The sequence below is a fragment of the Paroedura picta genome, chromosome 2 (assembly GCF_049243985.1).
Source record: "Paroedura picta isolate Pp20150507F chromosome 2, Ppicta_v3.0, whole genome shotgun sequence".
NCBI lineage: Eukaryota > Metazoa > Chordata > Lepidosauria > Squamata > Gekkonidae > Paroedura > Paroedura picta.
In genome coordinates, this window is record NC_135370.1 from 92,210,230 (window position 1) to 92,222,344 (window position 12,115).

Below are 12,115 nucleotides of genomic sequence, written 5' to 3' on the forward strand. Positions count from 1 at the left end.
TGCACTTATCTTAACAGTGACAAGGAAGGAGATATCTTTACCTCTACCAAATCTATCTCACTTCTTTCACCTATCCCCCAGGATCTGCCTCACTGCCTTCCCTACCCCCCACAGCTCTGCCTGCCCTGGGCCACCTCCAAGACCTCCCCCTCCCCATACTAGCTGTAGTTGCCCTCACTACTTTCTGTCAGAGGCTACCAGCTCATTGTCAGGGCCACTAATTTTTGTATAATATTTTGAATTGGTGTGGCAATCAGAAAAGCTGGTTTTGTAGATGCCTAAAAAGCAGGCCTCTCTGGCTCCATTGTATAGTTGGGTTGTCAGGGCTGACAGCCAATGAGAGTTGGTGGGGGGGTGATATAGGTGGACAGTATGACACTATCTCATCTTCCTATGAATTAGCTGAAATTCTATAGAGTTTATGATGATTCCTAGAAAAGATGTCACTTCCAAGTTGCCCCTGGCAGTCACAGTTCTATATTGGCCCAACAACCTCCCCCCCCCCATACACCATTACTTCTAAGGCAGGTGTGAAAAACAAAGAGGGGGACCCTGCTAGGGGTATTGACAACCCTATTGCATGGATTTCCCTAACTCTACTCATGCCAGCCTTTGGCTCTCAGATGTAGTTATTCTGTGAGCAATAAGGGAAACTGCTGGGGAAATGAATGAAAGGAAAGGAATCACAGTTATGTATGGGAAAAGGAAGACTTAAAGGGAAATAAATGATTGAAAGTTGCTGAAAAACAGCACAGGCAGTCAATGGTACAGTTTGGGGGAAAGAATATAGTGTGGGATCTAGGTACAGTGCAGAAGTCCACAGAAAAAGATTAAAGGGGAAATGTAAAACATATAGACCTAAATGGCAAATCATCCAAATAGAAGCCAAATCAAACACATTCCATATCACAGGCAAAATAAGATGTCTGACTATTATGCTTCATTTGACTTGACTTCAGATTTCTTGCTGGAACTCTCAAGGATCTTAAATGGCATTCTTTTTCATTTGGCAGTTAATATTAGTAATGGAGCAATATATCTGTTCTTACAGGCAAGCAACAATCAGGGGTCTGGCTGTGAGTGGAAGAGAAGAATATATTATCAAGATTGTGTCTTAATAACTAGTTAGCAGTGAGATAAAGGCTGGCAACCTGGAATCAGGGTGCCAAGAGCGACTGCCCTGATGTGCTAGCAATGGCTTCACACAGATCTCCTCTCCGAGTTCTCTCATAGCATGCAGAGATTTAGCATAAGGTACTTGTATGGCTTCTTCAGACTCTAAAGCACAAGACTGCTCAAGTCCTTGCCATGTCTCAAAGGTTGGATACATACTTTTCTTGGATGTTTTAGGATGCTTTGGGGTGATCCTGTGTTGAGCAGGGGGTTGGACTAGATGGCCTGTATGGCACCTTCCAACTCTATGATTCTATGATTCTATGATTCTCTGAATGTTCAGTGACACTGATTTAACTTTGGAGCAAGCAGAAGCATCATTTTTATTTATTTATTGTTTCATTTCTAGCCCGTCACTCCCACAAAAAGGCTCGTGGTGGGGAATTCTCATGCTGATTCTGCTTGCTTCAAATTTCAGAGTAATATGACAAAGCCCTTCCACTCCCCCACTTCATTATTTATACTTACTTATTGAAGTGCCCATATGGACAGGAGGTAATATGGGTATTTGTTCAAGGGTTGTACAGAAATCTTTGAAAATAGGAAGAAATAATGTTAATTTGTAATTAACATATTTTAAAGCTTTGTCTTACAACAAATCACTGTAAGTTTTTCCCCATCTATAGCATTTCACACTTCAGTGGGTGGGAGAAGATCATAAGACACTACCTCTATTCACAATAAATACAAAAATCAATATGTAAAGGCCATTTACTGCCATTATTTTTACATCTCAAAATCACTGGAGATATTAATGTTCTTGAGGAATAATCACATGCCATCTGAAATATAGGAGTGGAGGTTAAAGTTACCCTCCCTAATTGTTACCCTGTTTACATTCACTTGCCAAATGCCTGCTATAGGTTTCAAATTTTATTTAAGTTTATATAAAAACATGTGAAGCCTGCTGGATCAGCCCAGTGGTCCATCTAGTCCAGCATACTTTATCCCACAACAGCCAACTTATTGCCCTAGAGGGCCAACAAACAAGGCCATGGCACATGGTGTCCCACAGTGTAGCAAACAGAGCTCTCCCTGGCCATTTTGACTTGGGAAAACATCACTTCCCTTCATGTGGCACTAGGAAGTTGAATGTGACCCTACAGCTACTGGTGACATTATTTTCTCAATATTACATATGACACAAGTCGGGGGGGGGGGGTGAGTAGTCTAGTTGAAACCTTACAGGCAACAAAGCTCTGAGAATTGGTGCTAGAAGGCAGTAAGAGGGAAAAGCCTTTATGCTGACTTGGTTGGCCCTGGGAGAAGCAATATACTGGATTAGATGGACTGGAATGATCATGGAGTCTGTACTTACGGTCCCACATACAACAGAATAAAATTCACATGGTCAGCTTAATTGTTAATGTGTACATTATCATTCTGAGAATAAAAATTATTTGTACTTATACTTTTCTAATTTTTCTAGAATAAAATATTTTATATATTTGAAAGTTTTTACCTGCTTCCCATAGATACAACTATAGATTGATGTTTGCCACAACACTATGGGCAATGGAAAGAATGAGGTATACCACAGGACATTACAAATCCCTTTTGCAATATGGGCTAAACAGATTCCTGAGGCAAGCTTTCTCTCCTAAGGGTGCTCTCCACAAAAAAAAAGAAAAAAATGCCACTGCACTGATACAACTCTCCCTTTCCATCCACTCATGCCAATGCAGGCAGCTTGGATCCAGCAAATCCCAGGAACACATGAGATGTGAATAATATACATATGCCTTGTAACTACAGCTGGTGCTGACCTGATTGGTCAAAAACCCCTGGCCAGGGACAAAGCCATAAAACATATGGAATAGTTCCCTGCTTACATCTAGTCTCCTGGTCACACCAAGTCCCAGTTGACTGAGCCTGCTTGTGGGGAGGGGTGGTATAAAATTCAAATAATAAATAAATAATAAAGTATAAAAATATTAAGAATGCATTGTTTCAGGTGTAGTGTGAGATTGTACATTGGTTTAGAAACACTGCAGGGTAATTCTCCTCCTTTGTCATACAGCAGGGTGAGTGAAAACAATATGGAATTAAGGGGGACTTTTGTTACACAAGGACCCCAATATCTGTCTAGGGCCTCAATCCATCCTAGAAAATAGGAAAAGGGGAAGCTAAAAGCTCCACCCACCACCACCACCACGCACATCACTTTTATACCCAGAGAACAAAGGCCAAAAGGCCTGGGAAAAAAGTAGCATAGATCACATCTCCCCTCTCTCCAGGCATCTCTGCTACTGAACAGCTTTCCTTTACTCTCCCCCTCCCCCTCCCCCTGCAACAGCCTTAGGCATAGCCTCTTGGATTCAGACCCAGGCATTTTCTAGTCCTCCACCCCTCCCCCATACACACACACAGTCCACTCTCATCTGTCTCTGTATGTGCGTCTCTCCCAACAGCTCCTTTCTCTTAGTCTCTGCCAGGACTCAACACATAAACACATACAATCCCCTAAAAATAGAACCAGAAGACGTGAGACACTACTGTAAAATAAGGTAATAATCACACTAGGACTGAGATTGCCATTATTTCATGTATCAATTTCCATTTATTAATTGATGACTTTACTTTCTATCTACTTTTTAATCAATAACCTTTACTCCTGTTTGTTAGTAGTGTCTTTGAGTAAAGAATGTGACAGGGCAAGCCAATGTATACTTGGGCCTAAGTGATCCCAATGAACTATAACAGTGGTCCCCAACCCCCGGTCTAGGGACCGGGACCGGTCCATGGATCAGTCGGTACCGGACCACGGCTACTCCTCATTCTCCTCCCCGGCTGCTGCCTCAGGGGCTGCCCTGCCACTCTGCCACTGGCTCACCTTTGGTGCTCTCCAGCAGCCGCCATGGCTGGGGTTTCCCCTTGACGTAGCACTGCACAGCTGCTGCTGGCAGCGCCCCCCAGCGGGTAGTGGGAAGTCAGGGGCGCCAGCGGGAAAGCAAGTGGAGCAGGGGCTCAGGCGGCAGCAATGTCCCTCAGCAACGTCCCCCACCCGGCCTCAGTAAAATTGTCAAGCGTTGACCAGTCCCCGGTGATAAAAAGGTTGGGGACTACTGAACTATAGAATAATATTGAGCTGGCCCCTTCCTACAAGAGTCCATAACAGCCTTCCCCCTGGAATAGCAGTATCTGCAAGTAAGCCCATTCCAGTGTTTTAACGGAATCAAATGCACCTTACAGTTTCAATTGTTTTAATTGTTAATGTTTTGGATGTGATGTTTGTATTCTTGTTGCAAACCTTCCCAAGCTGGCATCTGGGAGAGGTGGTCATATAAAGCCAATCAATCAGTCAATAGACTGTTGGGGTACACATTTGTGGGAAATGGCAGCCTCAAGGTTTTTGGTAACAGTTTCACAAGTCACCGAATAGCCCATGGCCTCCATGTCACCCAAACAATATTCCACACAGTACTCACTAGGGCAACGTGGTCAGATTTTTCTATCGGTAACTTCAGTGTTTACCTGAGCAAAGATCTCTGGAACCCTTGCAAGAACAGTGAAATAGAAGCACATTCAGCACTGAAAACCTAATTCAGTTGATAATTTCATAAAGTAAAACACTAATTTTACCTTTGTTTTTCAGCACAAAACTTTTTTCTTGAAAAGAATTTGTTTGGCGGTGATAAACATCACATCTGATTGTCTTTCCAAGGTCTGATTCTTTTCTATTGATTTTTATTTTGCTGGTAAAAGAGCACAGCTTGTTTTCTTCAATGAGAATGTCGCTGGGATCATTCACTTCAGATAATTTTTTCCAGTCTTTGAACCACACCACTTGTATATGACACGGTGCAAAATCTGTTATGGAAATTTCATAGCAGAACTTCCCAGATTGCTCTGATATTTCTTTTATTTCAGACACAATAGGAGGTTTAGCTAAACAGGAGAGAAAACATTTCTCTGAAGTAATAATAAAATAAAATACCATCAGAATCTTTTACTTTGTGATAAAGAAGTATTGGATGCATTCTCACTGTATTACAACACAACTGGTGACCATGCAGTACTGTATATGAGAGGTACTTCATAGCTTGGGAGTAATGTAGCAGTTATGTGTCTAAGACTGCTCCCCTATGCATACTGCATACTGCCTGGGAGAAAGGCCCACTCAATAAAGTAGGACTTACTTTTGAGGAAATATGCACAAAATTTCATTGAAACCTGTGATCCAGGAGGTCCTGGATGTTACGTCTACCATGAATTCACTAGCAACATAGTTCCAAAAACCGTAACAACCTTTTTTCACTGAAGTCACTGATCTTCACAGCATTAAAGTATTATTATGGTATAGTTATATCCTGTATGATGATGATGTGGGGTTAATTTATGGAGTTTAAATGTTGCATTTTATTGTATTTTAAAATGTTAGCCACCAGTGACCCCAGATTGGCAGCATAGAAATCTAAAGAACAATAACAACAATTGATTTAATGTGTCTTGTTATTTACAGCTTGTTTGATTTAATGTGATTGTAATAACTTTTTTAATACAAAAGAAATCACATGGTACATACCTGGGAGGTTTAAATATAAACTTTTTGTAATGGGTTTTGTCAGTGTCTTGTGTGTTACTTTGCAACAAATTTTTTTGTCATAATCTAAAGCTGTAGGTTTCATCTGCAGCCTTGACAACAAACTGAAAGAGTCCTTTTGGTCCATTGTTAGCCATTCTGTGAGCACATCTTTGCTTACTAAATCATCACCACAAAACCACTGGATATTAATGTTTTGGGGATAAAAATCCAGGACTCTACATGTGAAAGACAAAGGAATCCCATACTCAGCATCACTTGGATCAACAATGATATCTGATATATTGGGGAAACCTGCAAAGTGGGAAAGCAAAAAGAAGACTATAAATCATACACAAATTGCCAGAACAATTCTAACAACATTTGCCTGGAAGTGAGCCTATTTGACAGGCCTGAGTAGGATTCGTGGTAGACCTGCCTAGGACTGCTTACCAACAGTGTTATAGTTTAAATTAGATTAGATGTGGCAAGTATTCCACAAAGCAAGTTCTTGTAGGCTTCACAAAGTAAATGGTGGGAAACCAAAGTAGTAGTTTCGCTAAAAGAAAAGTGGAGGTGGACAGAATATTTTACAATTTAAAACATTCAATTTAATACTCCTTCATTGCTCAGAATGGGTATGGTTATTAGTTCAGCGTACATTTTCCTCATGTTCCTTTCCCTTCTGTGAGAGTAATAGGAGTTCTCTCATCTACCATCGACCTTTAATTCAAGTACAGCCAGCTTTTAGTTTAGATGTTGTCATTTTAGAATACTTTTGCCATTCCTTAATCTTTGACATTTGTATTTCTAGTGCTTTATTTTGCACTACTTTGAATGTTGGTCTGATAGCAAATGTAACATATGAATATCGGGAATAAATAAATGTCTACATCCTTCCTGTCACTAGCCTACATATGGTACTGAAAGACAAATCGGTATGAATTTTCTCTCAAAAAGGAAAATAAGAACTCTGAGGTTGCCTGGCTCTCTTGCCTCACTACAAAGGTGGATGAAACTGCTGGAGTCTTGTCAGTACTACGGACTTGATCTCATTCAAATGTAAAGACTTCTCAAAAGACACCCTAAGGATTAGGTATCTTTTGTGATGTCTCTCAGTACCCCCAGCCCTCAGTCTGGGGACCAGTACTGGTCCATGGATCAGTTGGTACCGGGCTGCGGCTCCTCCTCGTCCTCCTCCCCAGCTGCTGCCTCGGGGGCTGCCCTGCCACTCTGCCGCCAGCTCACCCTTGGTGTTCTCCGGCGGCCGCTATGGCTGGGGCTCCCCCTCGGCGTGGCACTGCACAGCTGCTGCTGGCAGCACCCCCCAGTGGGCGGCGGGAAGTCAGGGGTGTTGGCGGAAAAGCAAGCAGAGCTCAGGGGCTCAGGAGGCGGCAGCAGCGCTCCTGGGCAAAAGTCTACCCCCCCCCCCCGGCCTCAGTAAAATTTTCAAGCGTTGACCGGTCCCCGGTGATAAAAAGGTTGGGGACCACTGCCCTAAAATAAATGAATTAAAAACAGCCTTATGGAAAATGAGGCCAACCAATTCAAAACAAGGCCACATTTATATCATAGTCCAATACAGGAAGAATTCAGAAGGAGTTATAGCAGAACTGAAGAGTAACAATAGTCTATAGTACATTTCAAAACATCTAGTGCCCCTATGAAATATCAGTGTAGAAAATCAGCTGATTAAGAGTGAGTTACAGAATTGAAAACTGTGGTTCTTTTTTTATTATCTATGCAGGTTAGGATATAAATTAGACAACTTCTCTGAAATAAAATATGGTCGCTTCCTAATCCTCTATTTTTTTGCTTTGTATTTTAAATGAACTGTACTATGTGGCTTGGCATGCTTGTAATGTGCTACTAGGGCCGCTCCCACATGGGGAAAATTCTCCATTAAGGAGTAATTTGCAATGGCAACATACTGCTCATACTAAGCAATTGTCTGGGTTCCCCCCCCCCTTTCTATGCCATCACAGCCACTATTGCATCTCTGCACCCGTGGAGGGATTTTTGCTAGTTCTATTTTTTCTCCCTGTCCTCTCATATCTCACACCCCCATTTCCCCCTCCACCAGAGGAGTTTTCCCAATTTAAAAAAATCCTTAGTGATATCCCTACCATTGATTTTTTTTAATGGGAAAATTTCATCAAAAACCAGTTCATGACCCCACATTCCTCACAAATTTGGCACTTTAAGGCTGAAATGGCTGACAGTCACAGTTAAAGTTATGTCTGTGGACATTTGACAGCAGATGCAAATAAAGGCTTCTGCCAGCCTGTGAATTAACCAATCTGGTGGACCTGTTAAGGTCCAATCAGACTGTCCTGCTTGGAACCAGTCAGGGGTTCTGGCGGGCTGTCTGAAGTTTATAAAAGTGCCTAAGCATGCCTCTTTTCTCTGTTCAGTGTTTGGACTTTGATGTTGGAGTTGCTAAATAAAAAGAGCTGTTTTGAAGAATTGGAGTCTGTGTTTACTAAGCTTACAGACTTAATAGTTAACATCCTTAAAGTAAACAATGAAATAAATTGTGTTTGAAATGAGGAGACTGTTCTATGAGACCAGGTTGGGGTCATTATCTTTTCCCTCTTAATAAAACTGTAAGGGGTGTTGGAGTGGGCTCAGTCTGTGATGGGAGGGCCCCTTGGCCCCGGACTGACAAGTGGAGTCCTTGGCCCCTCACCAGGACAGACCAAAATTCCATCCATCCAGGGGCAATCTGGAGAAGTGGCTGCCAGTCCGCTCCTGACCACCAAAGGGAGAGGAGGTCAGTAGGGCTGCCAAGGGGGATGAGAACACAGGCCTGGCAAATAAAAAACCAGTATAAAAAACCTTACTAAGGTCAAGACAGCTGTGCACAGAGAGTCTTCCTCTTAGGGTTGCCAGCTTCCCTGTGAAGCTCGCTACCCCACCTCCCTCACGGGGAGTCTGCTATGGGGAGAGAAAGGGAAGATGATTGGAAAATGCTTTGAAACACCTGAAGTCTGCTGGGTCACTGCGGCCCATTCCCAGTTCTCTCAGACCTCTCACAACCCCACATACCTCACAGGTTGACTATTGTGGAGAGACGAATGGAAAAGGTGTTTGTAAACCGCTTTGAGACTCCTTTGAGTAGTAAGCAATAGGGTACAAAAATCCATTCTTCTAAGGAGCAACCATGAAAGAAGCATGTGGGCACATAACATTTTATCAACAGTGAAAAAATGGAAAAGAAGGAACAGGGCGGACACCTGTGTACTGTGACTACCCCATGTGTATTAGGGCAGAGGGGCATTTCGGTGAATGTGGCCTAATTCAGTGGTCCCCAACCTTTTTATCACCGGGGACCACTCAACGCCTTTTACTGAGGCCCGGTGAGGGGGGGTAGTTTACTCCTCTACTCTCAACCACTGCCCTAACACTCTCTGATCGCTATGGTAATGTTTAAACATCCCTTCAAAATAAGATACAGACACGCCACAACAATGAATTGTGTTGTAAAGGGCTGGGGGGGATAAAGTAAAGGGCCAGGGGGGAGAAGGAGTCCTTCGGGGCCCACATCCAATTAGTCGAAGGACCACATGTGGTCCGCAACCCACAGGTTTGGGGATCGCTAGCCTAATTCACACAAGAAGGGAAATGACGCAGAACTGGGAGGAATTGGTTGCCATGTAATCTTCCCCTAAGAAGAGTCTCCAGTCTGATTTTCCCTTCACATATCTGAGGACATGTGTCTGGAAAGCTCATCTGTAACCACTATGCCAAAATTCCCAAAGGTCAGTCCTCTCCTACACTCAACAAACATTTCAAACCACAGGTTCTTGACACCCACAGGTTCTTGACACACCTTCATTTGCCACCACGCCACCACAACCTCCCATACAACACACACATTCAACCCCATGCCCTTACAGACTGGACCACTCCTACCCTTCCTCTTCCCACTGCCAAGCTCTAGTGCCCGTTGTATTCTTGGATACAACGGGCTTTGCCCCTAGTATTCAAATAATGTGCTACATATGAATGGATCCCTATGGGGAAAGAACCTCTCCAACTCAGAACAGGTACTAAAGGGAAAAAAGCAAAGTAAATGAAACAACGTCAAGTCTATATAAGCCCTTCAGAGAAGAAGCTCTGGTGGTTGTATGATATACATGAGCTATTTGAATAATCACCTTTTAACATAAGTCTGTGCATATATCTTGTAATTTTGTTGCAATGGTTAATTTCAACCACAAACTCTTCCCCGTGATCTTCAGACTTTGGTGTAAATGATGCTTGGCTTTTCATGCAGTACAAATTTGATGTTGTGTCCAGATATGGCTCTTCTGTATTAATTTGAGCATGAGTGAGTTTTTCAAAGCCTCTTCTCCAACAGATGTCACACTTAGATGGACTGAAATCCTTCACAGAACAAGACAAAGTGATGGCTTTTGCACACTCTGGCACACTGGGCTCACAATCAATTTGAGAGATTTTTGGCCTACACACTGTTAAGAAAAGCACAGCAGCATTAAGTAAAATGGTTAGTATACTTGATCGAAGCTAGAAATAAAATCATGGACTTTCCTTTGTTTTTGCATACATTTATAATTGTAATAATGCAACAGCAAAAACCAAATAAAATTATCAAATACATACGGATTTTGAGTAGAAGAGAATCACAGAACTATAGCATTTGTCCATAGAGGCCATCTAGTCCAACCTCCTTCTCAAAGGAGGATCAGCCTACAGAATCCCTAACAAGTGTTTGTCCTGCTGTTGCTTAAAGACTGCCAGGGAGGGAGTTCTTACCACCTCTCTAGGCAGCCAGATTCACTGCTAAATTACTCTTATTGTAAACATTTTTTGCTAATAGCCATCCCATTCTTGCAAATCCTGTCCTCACTGCCCACAGGAACAGCTCCCCACCCTCCCCTAAGTGACACTTTCAAATACTTAATGTGAGCAATCGTGTCTTCTCTCAACCTCCTTTTCTTCAGGCTGAATATTCCCAGGTCCCTCAGCTTTTCCTCATAGAGCTTGGTCTCCAGGCCCCTAATGTGTTTGATGGCTTCAGATGGCTCTTGTTAAATGAAAGGAACAAATTGCTGGGATCAATGAGAGCGACCACTTGCCCCTTAGATCCCTGTCCATCTTGGTTGCTCAAACCAGGTGACCAGAGGATAGAAGGCACTTTGAGGGAGATTGTGAACCTCTCCATGACATTGGGCAAGTTCCCTGAAGGGTTTAAGGAGGCAGTGGTGAGTCCTCTTCTAAAAAAAAAAAAAAAAAACATTGCAAGACCCACGGGACCCTGCCAACTACTGCCCAGTCTTGCATTTGCCATTTCTGGGGAAGGTAGTGGTCGGGGCCAAGAAGCCCGAAGGGATTGTTAACAATGGCAACGGCCATGGGTGAGTGGGGAGGGTACAGCCACCCACTGCACCCAACGGTGGGGGCAGAGCGATGCCCCTGCTGGCTCTGCAGTTCCGCGGAGCTCGCAGGGACGTGCAGTGTTCCTACAGGGACACTGTAGGTTGGGGCTGGGCAGGCTGAAAGGCCCGGCGCTGTCGATTATGCAAAGCACCAGCTGGCACCAGCCCCTGCCAGTGCCCGCAGAAATTCCCATGTTTCCATAATGTAGGTCTTCCGTGGACCTTGGCCAGGCCGCACTGATGGCAGGGGCATGCATAATCGTGGATTTCCCGTGCATAACTGGTCAGAGTGTCACCGTGTGGGAGGAGTTATCGGACCCCTTTGTGCTCCCATGTGGAGTACCACAGGGAGTGATACTCTTCCACACACTTTTTAACATCTATATGTGCCCTCTAGTCCAGCTGGTCCAGGGCTTTGGGCTGGGATGTCACCAATATGTGGATGACACCCAGCTCTACCTCCTGATGGACAGCCAGCCGGACTCCCCCCCCCCCCCGGATACATTTGCCAGTAGTTTGGAAGCAGGGGCTGAATGGCTCAAGCAGAGTCCACTGCATATATAAAAGTTAAATATGGATTATATCTACATAAACTGCCCTGCATCAAAAAAACAATGCACAGTGTTCATTAAAAGAAAAGGCTGTTTGTCTTTTTCAACTCACCCACAGTTTTCATTGTCCAAACAGATTCTTTGCAGTGATGTGAGCCTCTCAGGTTAGTTTTGCATATGAGTCTCTTTCCAGAATCTGCTGCTTTGGGAAGATACTTTATACTGCTAGTGCAGAAGAAAAGTCCATTTGTTCCTTTCTTAGGCTCACTTAAAAAGGGCTCTTCTGGAAGTTGCTCATCATCTATACTCCAATGCACATCAATTGTTTGGGGAAAATAAGAATGAATTTTACAGTGAAGAGTCATAATCTCTTCTGATATCGGCATGTCGGTGGAGCACCAGATTGGATCCAGTGATGGTGGTGCTAGGAAAGAAAACAATAAGGTCTGAAAACTAGGGGGGGAAAC

General features: G+C 43.4%; 1 protein-coding gene across 1 annotated transcript in view; it reads right to left on the reverse strand.

The window, feature by feature from the left end:
• The window catches only part of NCR3LG1 (natural killer cell cytotoxicity receptor 3 ligand 1), a 33,597-nt gene that overhangs the window by 9,319 nt on the left and 12,163 nt on the right, over positions 1-12,115 (reverse strand). The window contains exons 6-10 of the mRNA XM_077321614.1: positions 11,761-12,072; positions 9,856-10,170; positions 5,699-6,010; positions 4,756-5,061; positions 1,642-1,704 (exon numbers count right to left, since the gene is read on the reverse strand). Of these exons, the coding sequence (XP_077177729.1) occupies positions 1,642-1,704; positions 4,756-5,061; positions 5,699-6,010; positions 9,856-10,170; positions 11,761-12,072 (1,308 nt within the window). The remainder of the gene's footprint in view (positions 1-1,641; positions 1,705-4,755; positions 5,062-5,698; positions 6,011-9,855; positions 10,171-11,760; positions 12,073-12,115) is intronic.